At 49.0% G+C, this 19914-nt stretch overlaps 1 protein-coding gene across 5 annotated transcripts in view; it reads left to right on the forward strand.

The window, feature by feature from the left end:
* The window catches only part of AHNAK (AHNAK nucleoprotein), a 112653-nt gene extending 92739 nt beyond the window's left edge, over positions 1-19914 (forward strand). For 4 of the 5 annotated variants that reach the window (XM_054524229.2, XM_063728400.1, XM_063728401.1 and 1 more), the window contains exon 6: positions 19567-19914. In XM_054524229.2, the coding sequence (XP_054380204.1) occupies positions 19567-19574 (8 nt within the window). In that variant the 3' untranslated portion in view covers positions 19575-19914. Of the gene's footprint in view, positions 1-18536; positions 18644-19566 lie in introns of those variants that run through there. The other variant, XM_063728399.1, reaches the window with a different exon arrangement.

The following is a 19914-nucleotide window of genomic DNA, read 5'->3' on the forward strand; positions in this document are numbered from 1 at the left end:
AGGGTGTTCATATTATTCTTGCAAAATTTGCTGAAACACCTTTCTTGTTGAAACAGAGTCTCACTCTGTTGCCCACTGGAGTGCAGTGGCTTGATCTTGGTTTACTGCAATCTCCACCTCCTGGGTTCAAGCGATTCTTGTGCCTCAGCTTCCTAAGTAGCTGGGACTACAGGTGCGTGTCACCACGACTGGCTAATTTTTTAATTTTTAGTAAAGAGAAGGTTTCACCACGTTGGCCAGGCTGGTCTCCAACTCCTGACCTCAAGTGATCTGCCCGCCTTGGCCTCCCAAAGTGTTGGGATTACAGGTGCGGTAAACCACTACGCCTGTCCTGAAACACCTTTTACCATCTCACCTGTCCCATTGTGTGAGCCCAGGAAGAGCTCAGACTCAGGGTGCAGAGGTTGCTGAAGATGTCTGCTGTCATCAGTCTGGGTCATACCTAAGCAAGAGAAGAATTAGGTAAAGGCCAAGATAAAAATATGGCATGAACATGAAGGCTTGAATGAGGCAGTCCCTGGGTGACTGTTCTGACAACTCCTTCCTATTCTGCCTCCAATCACCCATCCGCCCACACAACCAATAATAGCAGCTCATAAGAAACCACAGGAATCCAACAGACCTCTCAGCCCTTGACCTGTGGAATCACAGCATAGACCCTCTCTGCAGACAGTGCAATGGAATAGGCTGAGTAGCACGAGTTCCAGAGCGGGACGGCCTGCATCCACTTCTGGCTTTCTCACTGACTGGCTGCACTTCCTTAGCCTCAGTTTCCCTCTTGCTGCAAATGGAAATAATAAGCCATGTACTTCACAGTATTGCTATAAGGATAACATGAGGTTACATATGTAAACTGCCTGGCATAAAGGAAGTACTTAATAAATATATCTGTTATTGTCATTACTCTCTTTGGGGTGGGATTTGTGCCCTGCCAGGCAGGCTTCTTAAGATTAGTTTGCAGGCTGGGTGCGGTGGCTCACGCCTGTAATCCCAGCACTTTGGGAGGCCAAGGCAGGCGGATCATGAGGTCAGGAGATCGAGACCGTCCTGGCTAACACAGTGAAACCCCATCTCTACTAAAAAATAGAAAAAATTAGCCGGGCGTGGTGGCAGGCACTTGTAATCCCAGCTACTCGGGAGGCTGAGGCACGAGAATGGCATGAACCTCGGAGGCGGAGCTTGCCGTGAGCCGAGATCCTGCCACTGAACTCCAGCTTGGGTGACAGAGCAAGACTCCGTCCAAAAAAAAAAAAAAAAAATTAGTTTGCTAGTTGTTACGAGCTCTGAAGTGCCATCTATCCTATGAGATTAATTTTTTTTTTTTTTTTTTTGAGACGGAGTCTCGCTCTGTCACCCAGGCTGGAGTGCAATGGTGCGATCTGGGCTAAGTGCAACCTCCACCTTCCGGTTCAAGCAATTCTCCTGCCTCAGCCTCCTGAGTAGCTGCGATTACAGGCTTACGCCACTATGCCTGGATAATTTTTGTATTTCTAGTAGAGACGGGGTTTTACCATGTTGGCCAGGCTGGTCTTGAACTCCTGACCTCAAATTATCCGCCCGCCTCGGCCTCCCAAAATGCTGGGATTACAGACATGAGCCATCGCACCCAGCCAACTTTTTTTTTAGATGGAAGATTTTTGATCTTTGAGATAATCCTATTAAGCAACCATTTCAAGCAATTACTGGCAGCCATCCTGCCAGGCTGTCAGCTGGGAAGGGCCTAGAATGGACATAGGGCAAGTGTCTGAGAATGAGGAGGGTCCTGGATGGGAAGCAGGGCTGGAGGAGGGCCTTTCTCTGACCCGACATTTTGCTCTGGTCTTGGGTTCCTAAACACATTATGTTGTTGGTTTTCTTTAAACTGAAGTCTTGTTACAAGGATTGCTTTGAAGCCGGGAGGCGGAAGTTGCAGTGAGCCGAGATTGTACCACTGCACTCTAGCCTGAGTGACAGATTGAGACTCCATATCAAAAAAAAAAAAAAAAAGATTCCAGGAAGAACCAACATCTGAGCCTGCCCCCTGCCTAGCTTTGGGTCAGTGACATCATCTCCATGTACCAAAGACGGGTTTCCGTCTCATCTCTTCTCCTCCTGCCTTGGCCTCCCAAAGTGCTGCGATTACAGGTGTGAGCCACCGCGTCCAGCCTCTTCCTGGAATCTTGAACTGAGCTTGCCACCCACATTCTCTACTCGTTAAAAATGTAACAAGCTTTTAATATTTCTGCCATCAGCATCTATTGAGTGTCTGGTGCTGTGCTAGATGCCCAGAATGCAAAGGCGAGAGAGGTGTCCCAGTCTGAAAGTCCAATGGGCCTAGGGCTATTGGCTGTCGGACTGCTCTGCTGATGACTTCCTCTCTCCTCTCTGGTGGAGAAGGTCAAGGAGGGTATTGCAGGCAAGGGAGACGGTGGGAGCAAAGGCTTGGAGGTCTGAAGGTGCATGGCACTTGCAGGAAATGGTGAGGGACACGGCACAGCTGGAGCTGTGGTTTGCCTGGACTGGCTGATGGTGAGGTCTTATGTCTGGGGGCAGGGAGCTGCTGGAGATTTTTAAATTTTTTTTTTTTTTTTTTTTGAGACGGAGTCTTGCTCTGTCGCCCAGGCTAGAGTGCAGTGGCGCGATCTCGGCTCACTGCAAGCTCTGCCTCCCGGGTTCACGCCATTCTCCTGCCTCAGCCTCCCGAGTAGCTGGGACTACAGGCGCCTGCCACCGCGCCCGGCTAATTTTTTTTGTATTTTTAGTAGAGACGGGGTTTCACCGTGTTAGCCAGGATGGTCTCGATCTCCTGACCTCATGATGCTCCCGCCTCGGCCTCCCAAAGTGCTGGGATTACAGGCTTGAGCCACCGCGCCCGGCTGATTTTTAAATTTTAAATTCTTTTTTTTTCTTTTTTTTTTTTTTGAGACAGAGTCTGGCTCTGTTGCCCAGGCTGGAGTGCAGTGGCGCAATCTCGGCTCACTGCGAGCTCTGCCTCCCAGGTTCACGACATTCTCCTGCCTCAGCCTCCCGAGTAGCTGGGACTACAGGTGCCCGCCACCACGCCCAGCTAATTTTTTGTATTTTTAGTAGAGACGGGGTTTCACCGTGTTAGCTAGGATGGTCTCGATCTCCTGACCTTGTGATCCGCCCACCTCGGCCTCCCAAAGTGCTGGAATTACAGGCGTGAGCCAACGCGCCCGGCCTAAATTCTTTATTATTTATTTTAAAATAGAGGCCGGGGTGGTGGCTCACACCTTTAATCCCAGTACTTTGGGGGGCCAAGGCAGTTGGATCATCTGAGATCAGGAGTTTGAGACCAGCCTAGCCAACATGGTGAAACCCCATCTCTACTAAAAATACAAACAAACAAACAAATAAATAAATAAATAAATGAATAAAATAAAAATACAAAAAAAAAAATAGCCATGCGTGGTGGTGGTTGCCTGTAATCTCAGCTACTCGGGAGGCTGAGGCAGGAGAATTCCTTGAACCCGGGAGGCAGAGGTTGCTGTGAGCTGAGATCACACCATTGCACTCCAGCCTGGGAGACAAGAGTGAAACTCCATCTCAGTAAAATAAAATAAAAAATAAAATAAAATAAAATAAAATAAAATAAAATATAAAATAAAATAAGACAGGGTCTCGCTATGCTGCCCAGGCTGATCTTGAACTCCTGGGCCCAAGCAATCCACCTGCCTCAGCCTCTCAAAGCACTGGGATTACAGATGTGAACCACCGCACTCTGCCTCCACTGGAGATTTTCATGCAGGAAAAAGACAGGAGTTGACTTTTGTTTTAATCGTAATCATATTCACAGCAATTATACCTTTCAGTATTGAGCATTTTCTTTGTGCTAGGCATCAGCTAAGATACTTTATCGTGAGTTAACTCATTGAATCCCACATTACAGATGAGGCTAGGAGAGTTCACCAAGCTCAGTCACACAGTGGAGCCGGGACACACCACCACATTAGAAGAGTTCAGTAAACGTTACTCATTGTTATTTTTGCCAGTATTTGTTTTCACGAGCGTCCCCTGGCATGCCAGGTGTTGGGTGGTACCTTTAGCTTTGAAACTGCCTGGGTTGGTGCCAGTGAGCTGGACTAATAAAGCCATTTCATCAGAGTAGGGTGAAGAATAGGGTGCACTACCAGCCTCTGCCCCTGCTCTCCCTGGTTGTTGTGGTTATAAGCCAGGCACCTGGTTCTCTCTTGGTCGCTGGCCCCTCTCTAGCTCAGGCCTGGGTGACCCTGATCCCACCTGGTGTTGCTCCACAGCTGTCTCTCTGAGGTTGCCTCCTGCCTCCCTCTCTGGTTTCAGCTTTTCTGCAGCTGAGCAGGGGGCAGACCCCACAGGTGGCAGGGTGCAGACCCCACAGGTGGCAGGGTGCAGACCCCACAGGTGGCAGGGTGCGGACCCCACAGGTGGCAGGGTGCGGGTGAGCTGGAGGGACCAAGGCCAGGTGGTTATGAAAAGTCTCCAGGGGAGGCAAGGTGAAGGCTGGAAGGGCCCCAGCCAGGGAACGGGAGGAGAGAGTGTAGCTTTCAGAAATACGCTGGATTTAGAATTGATAGCCTGTGACAACCTCAGACCATGAGAAGAGAGAGCAAGAAGTGAAAAATAAATGCTACTTGTAGCTCAAACGACCTGACGGCTCTGCATGGTGAGCCTTACCGATTCCCAGAACTTTATTATTATTATTATTATTATTATTATTATTAGTTTTGAGACAGAGTCTTGCTCTGTCACCCAGGCTGGAGTGCAGTGGCACAATCTCGGCTCACTTCAGCCTCTGCCTCCGGGGTTCACGCCATTCTCCTGCCTCAGCCTCCCGAGTAGCTGAGACTACAGGTGCCCACCACCACGCCTGGCTAATTTTTGTATTTTTAATAGAGATGGGGTTTCACCGTGTTAGCCAGGATGGTCTCTATCTCCTGACCTCATGATCCGCCCGCCTCGGCCTCCCAAAGTGCTGGGATTATAGGCGTCAGCCACTGTGCCTGGCCTTCCCGGAACTTTAAATAGCATCTGTAGGTTGACAATTCCCAACTCCCTGGGCTCCAGCCTTGAACACTGAGCTGCCCCTTTCTTCTTCACTTGGATGTCTCTCAAGGGTTTCCAGCTCAGCATTTCCCAAATGGAACTCAAAGTGGAGCTCCAAAATGATTTGCCTCCCCAACCCCTGAACCTGCTTCTCCATCTCAACAAATAGTATCAGCCCGCCCGCCTTCAAGCTAGAAAACTTAAGTGTTATCCTCAATGCCTCCCTCTTCCTCAGCCCTCACATCCCCTTGTCAGCAAGTCCCATCATTTCCACATTGGAAAGACATCACAAAGGTGGCCACTTCTCTCCATCTCTACCGCCACCACTGCAGGTCAAGTCACCACCATCTCACCTGGATGGCTGTGAGTCTGCATGGTCCATGATCTTTCCTCTTCCATCCAGCTCCAAATTTCAGCCACAGGGGTCTTCTATGGACACACATTTGACTGTGAATCCTCATATCCAATGACTTCCAGCCACACTTAGCATAACAACCACCATCTTCCTGTGGCTTACAAGGTTCTACGCCAGATCCCAGCTTCATCTGACGTCCCCTCTCCTCATCACTCTTGTCCCTCTAGCCTCACTGGCTTCCTTTTGGTCCCCACACGCCATGTCTTTCCTTCCTCAGGTCCTCATCCAGGGTTCACCATCGTCGCCACTGTCGGGAATGCTCGTCCTTGCCTTTCCATGGCTGGCTCCTTCCCATTCTTCAAACTTCAAGCTAAATGTCCCCTCTCAGGTCACTGCCCACGACCTAAGGGGCTCCACAGGCCCTCTCAGCATCCTCTTTAGCCAGTCATTTCATTCAGAGCACACACTGATCACAACTTGGAATTTTTTAGTTGTTCATCTTATTTATTGTTTCTCTCCCCAACTAGAGTGTCAACTCTACCACACCTATTGGAACACAGAAGGTGCTGACAGGTATTCACTGAGGTGACAAACAGGTAGATGATGAGGACATGAACTTCAGAGGTCCATGGGGCAGAGGGCCAGGAGAACACTGATATTCAAGAGGTGGGCAGAGGGGCTGTCAAGGAGACTTGATAAGGAGGGACAGAGGGTGGAGGCAGTAACCAAGGGAGGAGGGCTATGTCAGCTTGGGAGGCTTTTCGCTGTGGGTAACAGCAAAGTTGTCCAGGTGATTAGATGAAAGGGTTGATTTTTCTCACAGTCTGGGTGTTCAGCAGCAAAGCTCTGTGTCAGTGTCACCGAGGCCCTCTTGCCTTTCTCCTAGCCTTGGGCATCACATTATCACATGATGCGTTCAAAGGTAGGAAACAGCAACAGCGTGGAACAGACGTTCTCCTCATGCCTCTTTTATTGGTGGGATGTGGGGTGGTGATGATGGAGGGATTGTCCCCAGAAGACCCCTGCTACTCTCCCCCTAGATCCCACTGGGCAGAAGGACACATGCTTGCTTTGGACCAGGGGCTGTGCCTGTCTTGGTGAAATAAAAAAAAATCTCTTTCCTGTCCTTGAACAAACAGGATTCTTCCAGCCAAGGGGAGGGAAATGCCTTTTGAGTAAGGAGGGAATAGCGCTTGCCATTAGCACATTTCATAAGGAAGAGTTTTTCTGCTGGGTTAATTGATGCAGGGAGGTCAAGTGGGATGGGTGCTGAGAAGTAGCCCCTAGATGTGACACTTAGTGAACTATGTGTGGCCCTTGAGAGGGCTGTTTCCATAGAGCGGCTGGGCTTGATTGCACATTTTGGCGGGCGGGGGGGGTGCTTAGGAATTACTGGGAAAAGTTTAGGAGATGAAGGGGGACTACCAGGAGGCCTGGTGTTGAAGGTAAGAGGAGAGGTGGCACCATCACTGGGTGCAGGAGGCAGACACAGGGAGATCTTTTCAGTTTGGGGGAGACTTGATGTTTATAGGCTGAGCAAAAGGAGCTGGCAAGAGAGAGGGTAAAGATTTTGAAGCAAGATGGGATAATGGATCCCCACGTCCTGAAGGAGGCATGGAGGTGGCATCGAGTGCCCAGGAGGTGGTGGTTGTCACTGGATCAAGCAGGAAGGCTTTTCTGAGAAGACTCTGGTGCCTTTTGAGACAGGAGGGCAGGAGGGTGGATGACGAAACTTGAAGATGCCCGGCCAGGGCGGATCCCCCTCACTTTCCTTTGTGTGACAGTTGGCTTATTTAGTGATTGAATTCATGACCTTCACTTCTCCTGCATCTTTGTTTTAATAATCTGATATAATAGACTGTTTAGAAAACCCCAGTCCACATCTGCGTGGTTGTGCCCTGGGAAGTCCCAGGACAAAGCTTACTCCTTGGGTTTTCTTGTTTGGATGAATGGAACCACCCAGTATATAGTCATGGGTGTGGCTATTATGGGATGCAATCCAGAGGGTGCAGGTCACTTAACAAACAGCACAGAGCCACCAGATCCTGCGGAGTCAGGTGAGGAGCCAGGTGGAGGGGGAGAGCCCTGAGCTGGGAAGAGAGGACTTGAGTTTCAGGTTCCAGGTTTAGGTCCTGGTCAAGCACTTACAAGCTGGGCTTCTTTGGCGCCCTCCGAGCCTGTGACCTCATCTGCAGAGGGGTGGGTTGGCAGCTCTTCTTCTCCCTTCCCTGCCCATAGTTATAAAATGTGCTGACTCCTTGTAGGAAATTAATGAAATGCCTTCCTGCCCGTCCTCCATCCCTCCCTGGGGAGCCTGCCCCTGCTGTGTACCACCCAGAATAGGATGATATTTTTGTTTTGGTTTGCTTGTTTGTTTGTTTTGAGACGGTGTCTCGCTCTGTTGCCCAGGCTGGAGTGCAGTGGCGTGATCTTGCAACCTCTGCCTCCTGGGTTCAAGCGATTCTCCTGCCTCAGCCTCCTGAGTAGTTGGGACTACAGGCGCACACTACCACGCCCAGCTAACTTTGTATTTTTAGTAGAGACAGGATTTCACTATGTTGGCCAGGTTGGTCTGGAACTCCTAACCTCAGGTGATCTGCCTGCCTCGGCCTCCCAAAGTGCTGGAATTATAGGCATGAGCCACTGCGCCCAGATTGTTTTTTGTTTTTTTGAGACAGGGTCTTGCTCTGTCACCCAGGCTGGAGTGCAGCGGTACAATCGTGGGTCACTATAGCCTCGACCTTCCGTGCTCAAGTGATCCTCCCCATTCAGCCTCCCAAAGTACTGGGATTACAGGCCTGAGCCACTGTGCCTGGCCAGGATGTTGTTTTTCTTCACCATTACCCCTGGTCTCTCACTTCTGGCATCTTTCCTCCTTTGTTTTGGGGAATGATGGCATGGGGCCCAGGGAGTAGGGTTGGGAGCCAAACCTTTCCCCTTTATTTATTCAGATCGTAGCTATGGATGCAGCAAAAAGCAAACAGAAGTTTGACTAGATATATGAGCTCAGTATTCCACAACATTTAAAGCTGGTGTGTACTTACGTAGGAGGCTTAAAACATAACATTAGGTTAAAATGAATAATAGCCCCAACAGAAAAAAAAAAATAGTGCATTCTAAAGAAGTTCTTAGCGGGAATGTTCAGAAGCTTGGTTGGTTTGATTGACACTAGCTCTGTATGTCTCCTTCTTGGTAGGTCCTTAATGCAGATCTCTGTTGCTCCCTGACTTCTCCACTGGGTCAGGTGTGGCCAGGTGGCATGAGCATGTAATATCCCTATCATCGCTGTCTGGCAGGGTGAGAGTTCGGAAGGAGCCATATTTGCTTTTAGGCCACCCTCTTTATTTATCTAGCACGTGGGGTAGGACTGTGACCGAAGGAGGGCTCCATGCACGTCTCCTGTGTTGTTGGAGGAGGTAGTGTTGGTAATGGGCGAGGAACAGAAAGCTGCTTCCATCACATCGGTCCTGCCCCTTGGCTGGGCTGCCTGGACTTCACTTCATCATCTCTAAAATGAGATTAAAGATTGTTTCTCCCTCATGGGAAGACTCCGGGATTCAGTGAGCTTGTGCCTGTTTAGGAAAGTTTCCTGTTTAGGAAAGTGTCTGGCACAGGGTCACTGCCCTTGTGCCACCACATCTGCCCAGATGAAATCAGGTAATCAGCTGACGCACCCGAAGTGCCCATCGCGCATGCGTGCTGTGCCCCATGGGAAAGGGGCGTCAGATGTGACTCTGCCCTCAAGGAATCCACATCTAGCAGGAGAAAGAAAACCGACACTGTGGAAATAAATAGAGAGCTAGAAGGCCAACGGGACCCGCGCTTCCCCACGGCGCGGACATCCTGGAGGGCGAGCAGCTGCCGGGCGGGGCACACTGTCAGCCAGCCCTGCCTGATCTCCTGGCAGCCAGAGCAGAGAGAAAGCAGAATCTGGTATTCATTGTGCGGTTGTTTCTAATTTCCTTCTGCTTTCGAGATCCTCTTCTAAGGGAGAGCTATGCCCTGAATGATGAGGCACAAGCTTCCTTGGCTGGGTACCCACCCAGCTGTGGCAGAGGCTGGGCACTCACAGGGCCGGTGGTGTTTGATTCTGGCCTCTGAGAAGCTCCTCCGACAGTGGGTTTTGGTGGCTGGTTTGAGTCCCAGCCCAGAGAACAAGTCCCCCCAGGCTCACTTATGAGTATTATCTTTAAAATGTCCCTATCTGCCAAAGAAGAACGCCTTTTGTGTTATCGCCAGGGTTCTTGTGAGGCCGGGTGAGTGGAGGGGGCACTGAACCCCAGAACTCTCTGTAGGATCCACATCTGGAGCCAAGAGTCCGCTCTGTGCCACCACACTCCCCGGAGTGCCCATCGTGCGTTGGAGAGGGACGGTGTTGGCCTCGAGTGCTGCCCTGGCAGCTCCCGTTCACAGACCATGACTGAGACGACTCTCAGCAGAGGACCCTGGGCTGATATTTCTACCGCTGGTGCCTCATAAGGCTGTGCAGGGGCAGGAGGCCCAGGACTGAGTCCAAGGAATGGGGTGGGGTTTCCTCATTCCTTGCTGTCTTCGTACTTGGCCTTCTATTTGTAGATTTCAGTAATTTATCAGCCTTTCTGGGTTCCTCTTTCACCACCAGAAGCAGAATGAACCCAACGTGAGAAACCCACATGCATAAAGGGCTGAGAGAGGAGGCTAAGGGGCATTTGATGATGACTTTAAGTCTATGGGGCTGTATCAAGGAAGATGCTATGGGAGTGGCAGCTGAGAGGGTGAGCGAGGGGCTGCACAGCCCCAAGAGGCCCTGGCAGGGTCAGCTGTCTTCAAGATGAGCAAGACCCAGCCGGGCGCGGTGGCTCAAGCCTGTAATCCCAGCACTTGGGGAGGCCGAGGTGGGCAGATCACCTGAGGTTGGGAGTTCGAGACCAGCCTGACCAACATGGAGAAACCCCATCTCTACTAAAAATACAAAATTAGCTGGGCGTGGTGGTGCATGCCTGTAATCCTAGCTACTCAGGAGGCTGAGGCAGGAGAATCGCTTGAACCCTGGAGGCGGAGGTTGCGGTGAGCTGAGATCGCACCATTGCACTCCAGCCTGGGCAACAAGAGCGAAACTCTGTCTCAAAAAAAAAAAAAAAAAAGGGCCGGATGCGGTGGCTCACGCCTGTAATCCCAGCACTTTGGGAGGCCGAGGCACGTGGATCATGAGACCAGGAGTTTGAGACAAGCCTGGCCAATATGGTGAAACCCCATCACTACTAAAAAATACAAAAATTAGCCGGGAGTGGAGTGTTGGCATGTGCCTGTAGTCCCAGCTACTTGGGAGGCTGAGGCAGGAGAATCGCTGCAATCTGGGAGGTGGAGGTTGCAGTGAGCCAAGATCGCGCCACCGCACTCCAGCCTGGGCGACAGAGCGAGACTGTCTCAAAAAACAAAAAAGAAAGATATGCAAGACTCGAGCCAGGTCTCCCAGGCTTAGGTCACCCAGGTGCATCCTCATCCACATGCCATTCTGACTATGATTTGTTTAATATTTTCCTTTTTTTTTTTTTTTTTGAGATGGAGTCTTGGTCTGTCTTGCCCAGGCTGGAGTGCAGTGGCACGATCTCGGCTTACTGCAACCTCTGCCTCCTGGGTCAAGCGATTCTCCTGTCTCAGCCTCCCAAGTAGCTGGGACTACAGGTGTGTGCCACCACACCTGGTTAATTTTGTATTTTTAGTACAGATGGGTTTAACCATGTTGGCCAGGCTGGTCTGGAACTCCTGACCTCAGGTGATCCGCCTGCCTTGGCCTCTCAAAGTGCTGGGATTACAGGTGTGAGCCACTGCTCCTGGGTAAATATTTTTATCTAAATAGATTTATTGATTATTTATTTTTAAGATAGGATCTCACTCTGTCACCCAGGCTGGAGTGCAGTGGCACAATCACGGCTCACCATAGCCTCAACTTCCCAGTCTCAGGTGATCCTCCTATCTCAGCCTCCTAAGTAGCTGGGACTACAGGCACATACCACCACGCCTGGCTAATTTTTGTATTTTTCGTAGAGATAGGATTTTGCCATGCTGCCCAAGCTGGTCTTGAACTCCTGGGCTCAAGCAATCTGCCTGCTTCAGCCTCCCACAAAGTGCTTGGATTACAGATGTGAGCTATCGTGCCCGGCCCTAAAGAGATTTAGTTTGAAAACCTTCATCATTTAATTAAATAGAAACTTTTATGTCACTACTGTAAATGAAACCCAGCATTTTGCTGACAGACATTTAAATAAGTACAGACGGAACTTCTAAAAGCACTCATTCTGTCCCTTTGATATAATCTTGAACACCAACTATTGCTTTGTATAAGATCTCGGTGTACAAATCTTTCTCTATGATGGGGGCTCCATGCGTGTCTGATGGAGATGTTGTGGGGGAGCTTGATGTTGTCAAGGAGTAGGGTGATTTGCGTCGACTTGTGACCCACCAAAGATGCTGGGAGTGACACCCCTGCTGCCTGACCAAGGGCTTGCTGGCTCCATATCAGCATCTCTAACAGGGCAGGACGACAGTGGCTGCTTCAGAGGGCTCGGGGAGGGTGAACTGAGCTCCTGGAGGATTTATTTATTTATGTATTTATTTATTTTTGAGTCTAGGCTTGGTGGCACATGCCTGTAATCCCAGCATTTTGGGAGGCTAAGGTGGGTGGATTACTTGAGGTCGGGAATTTGAAACCAGCCTGGCCAACATGGTGAAACCCCATCTCTACTGAAAATACAAAAATGAGCTGCGCATCGTGGCATGCTCTTGTAATCCCAGCTACTTGGGAGGCTAAGGCAGGAGAATTGCCTGAACCCAGGAGGTTTAGGTTGCAGTGAGCCAAGATCGTGCCACTGCACTCCAGCCTGGGTGGCAGAGTGAGACACCATCTCAAACAAAAATAAAATAATATAAAATATAAAATAAAATATTTATTTTTCAGACACGTTCTGACTCTGTCACGTAGGCTGGAGGGCAGTGGCTCCATCACAGGTCACTGCAACCTCTACCTCCTGGGCTCAAGTGATCCTCCTGCCTCAGCCTCCTGAGTAGCTGGGATCACAGGTGTACACGGCACCATGCCAGGCTAATTTTAAAAATTTTTTGTAGAGGCCGGATGTGGTGGCTCACACCTGTAATCCCAGCACTTTGGGAGGCCGAGGTGGGCAGATCACTTGAGGTCAGGAGTTCGAGACTAGCCTGGCCAACATGATGAACCCTCATCTTTACTAAAAATACAAAAATTAGCCGGGCGTGGTGGCACACACTTGTAATCCCAGCTACTCAGGAGGCTGAGGCAGGAGAATTGCTTGAACTCAGGAGGCGGAGGTTGCATGAGCTGAGATGATGCCACTGCACTCCAGCCTGGGCAACAGAGTGAAACTCTTGTCTAAAAAAAAAAATTATACAGACGGGATATCTCTGTGTTGTCCAGGCTAGTCTTGAACTCCTGGGCTCAAGAGATCCACCTGTCTTCACCTCCCAAAGTGCTGGGATTTCAGGCATGAGCCACTGTGCCCAGCTACCCTATAGTATTTACAAAGTGTTTAGAAATAGTGTCTGGCACATACTAAGCACTTAGCAGATGTGAACCCCCACTATAACTTGGGAGATTTTGCCTGAGGGCCCTCAACTGTCCTGGGGATCTGCCTTTGTGGAGACGGGGCTGGGATGGACACTGCCAGGCTCCCTCTGGCTCTCTGCAGATCTCTGTTGCTCCCTGACTTCTCCATTTAATCAGGTGTGGCCAGGCAGCATGAGCATCATTTCCCTCCTGATTATAAGGTTATACGTGATTATGACAGGCATCATCATGAAATATCCCCACTGCAATCGGTGTCCATCTCTGTCCACTAGAGGCTCAGAAACGGGCTCCTAGGGATGGACACTGGTGTGCACTCCTGGGGGCTTGTGGGATCTGTGTCTGCCATTCCCTCTGGCCAGCCACGGGTTGTTTCTGGAATGGGGCTCGTGGCTGGGAGGGAGGAAGGAGCTGTGGGAAGCAATCCCAGGTTCCTTGGTGGGACTGGAAACTCTGCCTCAAGCCCTGGAATTTTGACTTCCTGTTTGGCCTGGCACTTGTTCCCCAACATTTTCGGCTCTGACACAACCTCTCCCTCCCCCTCTCAGCATCGTTTCCTCATCGTAAAATGAGGGGGTTGCACTAGATCATATCTAAGGCCCCTGTGAGCTTGAGAAAGCCACGATGCTACCTCCCGGCCACCCCCTCACTTTTCCCTCAGGGCCCTTGATTGGCAGTGAGTGGAGAGGTGGGAAGAAGAAGAGAAATCGCAATAGCTGTGCATCAGGCCACACGCAGGATGGCCCTGTGGCAAGGAACTGTCCAGTCCAAAATGTGAATAGTGCCAAGGTGGAGAAACCCTGTTTTAGGGAAGGAAAGACGGAAGAGAGGAGAGACTTAAAAGACAAATGCGGCCGGGCACAGTGGCTCACGCCTATAATCCTAGCACTTTGGGAGGCGGAGGCCGGCGGATCACTTGAGGTCAGGAGATCGAGACCAGCCTGGCTAACATGGCAAAACCTCATCTCTACTAAAAATACAAAAATTAGTCGGGTGTGGTGGTGGGTGCCTATAGTCCCAGCTACTCGGGAGGCTGAGGCAGGAAAATCACTTGAACCCGGGAGGCAGAGGTTGCAGTGAGCTGAGATCATGCCACTATACTCCAGCCTGGACGTTAGATTGAGACTCCATCTCAAAAAAAAAAAAAAAAAAATCACACAAAAATCCAAAACAAACCAAAAAGAAAGACAGATGCACAAATGCACTTCAAATAATAAATGGTTAGACAAATGATAATGAAAAGGAACATTTAGGGATAAAACAAAATGCATAGGAAAAGGGTTTATGAAGGAGATTGGACAAAGTTGCCAGGATAGGAAGGATGTGTTTGCAAAGTGGTCATAGCTGGGCTGGGTCGAGTTTAAGGTGCTAGCAGCCTTAGAGTACTAACCAGCATTCACTTTACAGATGAGAAAAATAGGGAAACTGGCCAGGTGCGGTGGCTCATGCCTGTCATCCCAGCACTTTGGGAGGCCAAGGTGGGCAGATCACAAGGTCAGGAGTTCGAGACCATCCTGCCTAAAACGATGAAACCCCGTCTCTACTAAAAATACGAAAAAATATTACCCGGGCGTGGTGGCGGGCGCTTGTAATCCCAGCTACTCGGGAGGCTGAGGCAGGAGAATGGCGTGAACCCGGGAGGTGGAGCTTGCAGTGAGAGGAGATCAGCCATTGCACTCCAGCCTGGGTGACAGAGCGAAACTCCGTCTCAAAAAAAACAAAAAACAAAAAACAGGGAAACTGGGAGGGATGGGTGTCCTCCCCTCTCTTTCGTGGTTGACTTTGGAAGATGCCACCTCTGTTAGGGGCCGCTCTTATGGGATTTCAGCAATGCAGCCAGGTCAGCAGTGGTACCTGTTGATGCCACACAGCAACCTTAGGATGGCAGGCTGCATAGTCCAAAGGCCCAGGAAGCCATTATCATATGAGCATTGTCATGTGAGCCGGTCATGATTAGTTTTTCTATGAGACCTTTGCTCCTCATTGAAATAACAACAAATCAGTTGTCTCCACGCCAGAGGAAGATACCACATAAAGCAAGACTAAAACGGGCAGAGAACAGAGAAGGTCTTCCTGGCCTTAGGGATAGGCAAACATTTCTAAAACAGAATGCAAACAGCACTAACCACAGAAGAAAAATCGATGAATTGGACTTTATCAAAATTAAATCCTCTCTTCATCCAAGGGCACCATTAAAAAAATGAAAAGGCAAGCCTCAGACCTGGAGAAGATATATATCTGCAATACATATATCTGATAAAGTATTCATTTCTAGAATATTTGAAGTACTGCAGATCAATAAGAAAACTAAAAATGACCCAATTAAAAAAATAAGAAAAAAAGGCCAGTTCAATGGCTCATGCCCATAATCTCAGCACTTTGGGAGGCCGAGGCAGGTGGATCACCTGTCAGGAGTTCGAGACCAGCCTGACAAACATGGTGAAACCCTGTATCTACTAAAAATACAAAAATTAGCTGGGCGTGGTGGTGGGCACCTGTAATCCCAGCTACTCGGGAGTCTGAGGCAGGAGAATTGCTTGAACCCGGGAGGCAGAGGTTGCAGTGAGCCGAGGTCACACCACTGCACTCCAGCCTGGGAGACAGAACAAGACTCAGTCTCAGAAAAAAAAAAAAAAAAAAGAGAGAGAGAAAAAGACTTGACCAGGCACTAACCAAAGAGGATATCCAGATGGCCAAATACACTGTGAAAAGGTGCTCAACATCATTATTCATCAGAAAATGCAAATTCGCTGGGAGATTAGCTGAGCCTGGTGGCACAAGCCTGTAGTCCCAGTTACTTGGGAGGCTGAGGCAGGAGGATCATTTGAGCCTAGGAGTTTGAGGCTGCAGTGAGCTATGATCATGCCACTGCACTCTGGCCTTGGTGACAGAATGCAAAAGAAAAAAAAAGAACAACATACACACACAAAACTCCCACAAAAAGATACTACTACACACCCACCATAATAGCAAAAATGAAAAGACTGACAATACCAAGTGTTGCTGAGAATATGGAACAACTAGAACTATTGCGTATTGCTGTGGGGAGTGTGGAAGAGGTACAGCCACTGGGAACATTGTTTGGCAGATTATATTAAAGCTATAGCTATGCCTGCTCTACAACCCAGAAATTCTACTCCTAAGTATTTGGGTAAGGGATTTGGGCTGGGCGTGGTGGTTCACACCTGTAATCCCAGAACTTTGGGAGGCCAAGGTGGGTGGATAACCTGAGGTCAGGAGTTCGAGACCAGCATGGCCAACATGGTGAAACCCTGTCTCTACTAAAAATACAAAAAAATTAGCTGAGTGTGGTGATGAGTGCCTGTAATCCTAGGTACTCAGGAGGCTGAGGCAGGAGAATCACTTGAACCCAGGAGGCGGATGTTGCAGTGAGCTGAGATTGCACCATTGCACTCCAGCCTGGCAGACAGAGTGAGACTCCGTCTCAAAACAAAACAAAACAAAACTAAGGGGTTTGAGTGCCTATGCTGACAATAATGTATGTACAAGAATGTTCAAAGGAGTTTCTCCAAACCTGAAACACCCCAAATTCCCATCAACAGAAGATTGGAGAAATAAATTTGTGGTCTATTCATATAAGACTACTATGCAATGATGAAAAGATTATATGCTCTGATTCCATTAATATATAGTTCAAAAAGAGGCAAAACTGATCTATGATGAGTCAAATCATGGTTCTGTCTGGAGGGGATATGGATTGAGAGGGTGCATGAGGGAACGTTTTGGGGTGCTGGAAATATTCCTTATGTGGCCTGGAGTGGTGGTTATAGAAATGCCTATTTATGAAAATGATTATCAAGCTGTCCATTGTGTACTTTATGTACTCTGATGAATGTATGTTATACTTCTTTTTTTTTTTTTTTTTTTTTGAGACGAAGTCTCGCTCTGTCGCCCAGGCTGGAGTGCAGTGGCGTGATCTCGGCTCACTGCAAGCTCCACTTCCTGGGTTCACGCCATTCTCCTGCCTCAGTTTCCCGAGTAGCTGGGACTACAGGTGCCCGCCACCACGCCCGGCTAATTTTTTTTGTATTTTTGGTAGAGACGGGGCTTCATCTTGTTAGCCAGGATGGTCTCAATCTCCTGACCTCGTGATCTGCCCACCTCGGCCTCCCAGAGTGCTGGGATTACAGGCCTGAGCCACTGCGCCCGGCCTATACTTCTATTTTTTAAAAATGAAGAGAAATGCAGATTCTCATGTCCAAGAGATGTAATAACAATAATAATTTATGGAGCACCCAGTATGTGCCTGGATGCTTTATAGAGATTATTTGCCTTAATCTATCTAAACCACCTGTCAAAATGATATTCTTTTCTTGTTAGAGAGGAGGAAACTGAGACTTAGAGAGGGACAATAGCTTGTCTGAGTATCACAGCTGGTAAGTGTGGGAGTTAGACTTGAATGCCATATTCTGCACTGTTGCCACTTGGCTTGGGATGTTGAGAGTGAATCTTGGTACAGCATCAAAGCTCTCTGTGTTGCCTGCTACTCCCCCGGAGCATCAGATGTTGCAGACACCATTCTTTAAAGAGAACTTCATTGTGTGAACCCCAAGTTCCCCCACCTTCTTCAAAACAAAAACATGAATTGGGAAGCCCAGCCCCTTTATGAACCCTTTCCATGAATTTGTTCCAATCAGGAAAAGAGCCTGCAGCTTCCTCCCCACCCTGTTCATCCTAACTGTTCTGTGTTGTGAATTCGCTGAGAATGAAAGGGGATGGGCTAGAGCTGTCAATATTGTGAGCCAGGCTTGAATTCCAGCTCTGCTCCTTTTAAACAGTGAAGGTTTTGGGTAGTTATTTAACTTCTCAAAGCCTTTGTTTCCTGGTCTGTGAAAAGTGACAGTGGTACTTCCCTTCTAGTCTCACTGTGAGAGTTAAATGCGGTCATACGTAAGAAGTGCTCAGCTCCGTGACAGGTTCATAGCAAGTGTGCAATAAAAGGTAGTGTAGAAATGTCAAAACTGGCCGGGTGCGGCCAGCCTGCAATCCCAGCACTTTGGGAGGTCAAGGCAGGAGGATTGCTTGAGTCCAGGAGTTCAAGACCAGCCTGAGCAATACAGTAAGATCCCATCTCTTAAATAAATAAATAAATAAATAAAGCTTTCAATTTCCTGGTGCCTGATTCCTTCCAAGCCTGTTAAAGAGGCTTAGCACCTTTGCCCAATAAATAATTCAACACACCTTTGGAAGAAAGAAGTTATGTGAATGGTTTCTTCACAAAGTGTAACATATAGTGAATAAATGGGGCAGAATTGCAGCGCTTCAGCAAGGAAAGGGGGGCATTTTGAACTAGAGTGGTCAGTTGGAGGTATTATTTGGCTGAGTCTTCAAAAATGGGTAGGATTTAGTCACAGAGAGAAGACCAGAAAGGTCATTCTCAATTAGGGGGAGGGCAGGAGGTAGTTTTTGGGAGCCAAGGTGAAGTTTGGGAAGGGTGAGCAGGTGATTTTGGTTGGTGCTTGAAACTTGTGTAGGGACTAGTAGAAGATAAAGTAGGAAAGGAGGCCCGGTTCCAGATGAGGTCGCATTAAGAAAGCTGACTTTTTTTTTTTTTTGAGACAGGGTCTTGCCATGTTGCCGAGGCTGAAGTGCAGTGGCAGGATCTTGGATCACTGTGCAACCTCTGCCTCCCGGATTCAAGTGACTCTTCTGCCTTAGCTCCCTGAGTAGCTGGGATTACAGGTGTGCACCACCACGCCCGGTTAATTTTTGTATTTTTTTAGTAGAGGCAGGGTTTCACCATGTTGGTCAGCCTGGTCTCGAACTCCTGACCTTAGGAGGTCTGCCTGCCTTGGCCTCCCAAAGTGCTGGGATTACAAGTATGAGCCACTGCGCCTGGCCCGAAAGCTGGATTTGTTTCTGTTGGAAAAGGAGTTGCTGAGCTTTCTTGAGCGCAGGAGGTGTAAGATGAAGCCAGAGGCATGCAGGCCCATGTGGGAGGTGAGAGAGACCAGGCCAGGAGGCCCATGAGAGGACAACCTGCACATTTATGGGAGTCCAATGGGGATGAGTTGGGTGTGACTCAGGGAGGAGGCACTGGGCTGGGACAGAAGATGTAGGTAGGCTCTGGGAGACAACAGGGAGGGAAGGTGAAGGGCTATGAAGTCTCGAAGCCAATTGCTCGGGTTCATGAAGCAGAAAGGGTTCATGAAGAGGAAAGGCAAGAGAGAAAGTCAGTTTGGAGATGATAATGAAAGGGATTTCTTAATGGCTGAGGCTGGAGGTGGCAGCTGTTTTCATGGTTCCTACCTTTCTCTGTTATTTGAATGTTCCTGGGAACACACTGTCCTCTTCTGGTCTCAGGCTTGTAAGGGGGGCACCAAAAGGACAGACTCGGGCGTTATGCAAGCTTCCTTTCCACCCTTGCCGCACAGAAACCACATAGAGAGAGGCGTGGCAAGACCAAAAGAGACCCAACAGCAGGATCCTTTCCAAATCTATCCCTTCCAGAGGCAAGCATTTGTTTAGATGCCCTAGCAAGGAGTGGGGGGACCTTCTTTCAGTTGGTGCAAAGTTAACGAACCGTCTTCTGATTTTATGGAGAGATGCAAATAGTGTGTTGAATATAAATCTCTTTGTTGTTGTTTTACAGGGCTGTAGAAGCGGCCAGGAAGAAAACCACCCCCTCTTAAGGTTGTTTTTGTGACCGTTCTTTGGAGCATTGTTCTAAAAATGGGAAATTACATATTGCTGCGCCAAGGGCAACAAACACCTGCAGTTAAAGGAATACCTTCCATGAGGCGGCTTTTCGGAGCATGCACGTTTATAGCTCCAGACAGGCCAGACCGAGGGCTGCCGCATAAGCCCTGCTTGGTGCATTTCTTTACTTGCAAGGGGACAGAGTGTGGGCTTAGGTTTGGGACTAGAGGGGGCTTTGGCAACTGTGGTGCTCAGGTGATTATCTTTCGCTCATTTATCCAATAAACATTTATCAAGCATC

Source organism: Pongo abelii, chromosome 9 (genome assembly GCF_028885655.2).
Source record: "Pongo abelii isolate AG06213 chromosome 9, NHGRI_mPonAbe1-v2.0_pri, whole genome shotgun sequence".
NCBI lineage: Eukaryota > Metazoa > Chordata > Mammalia > Primates > Hominidae > Pongo > Pongo abelii.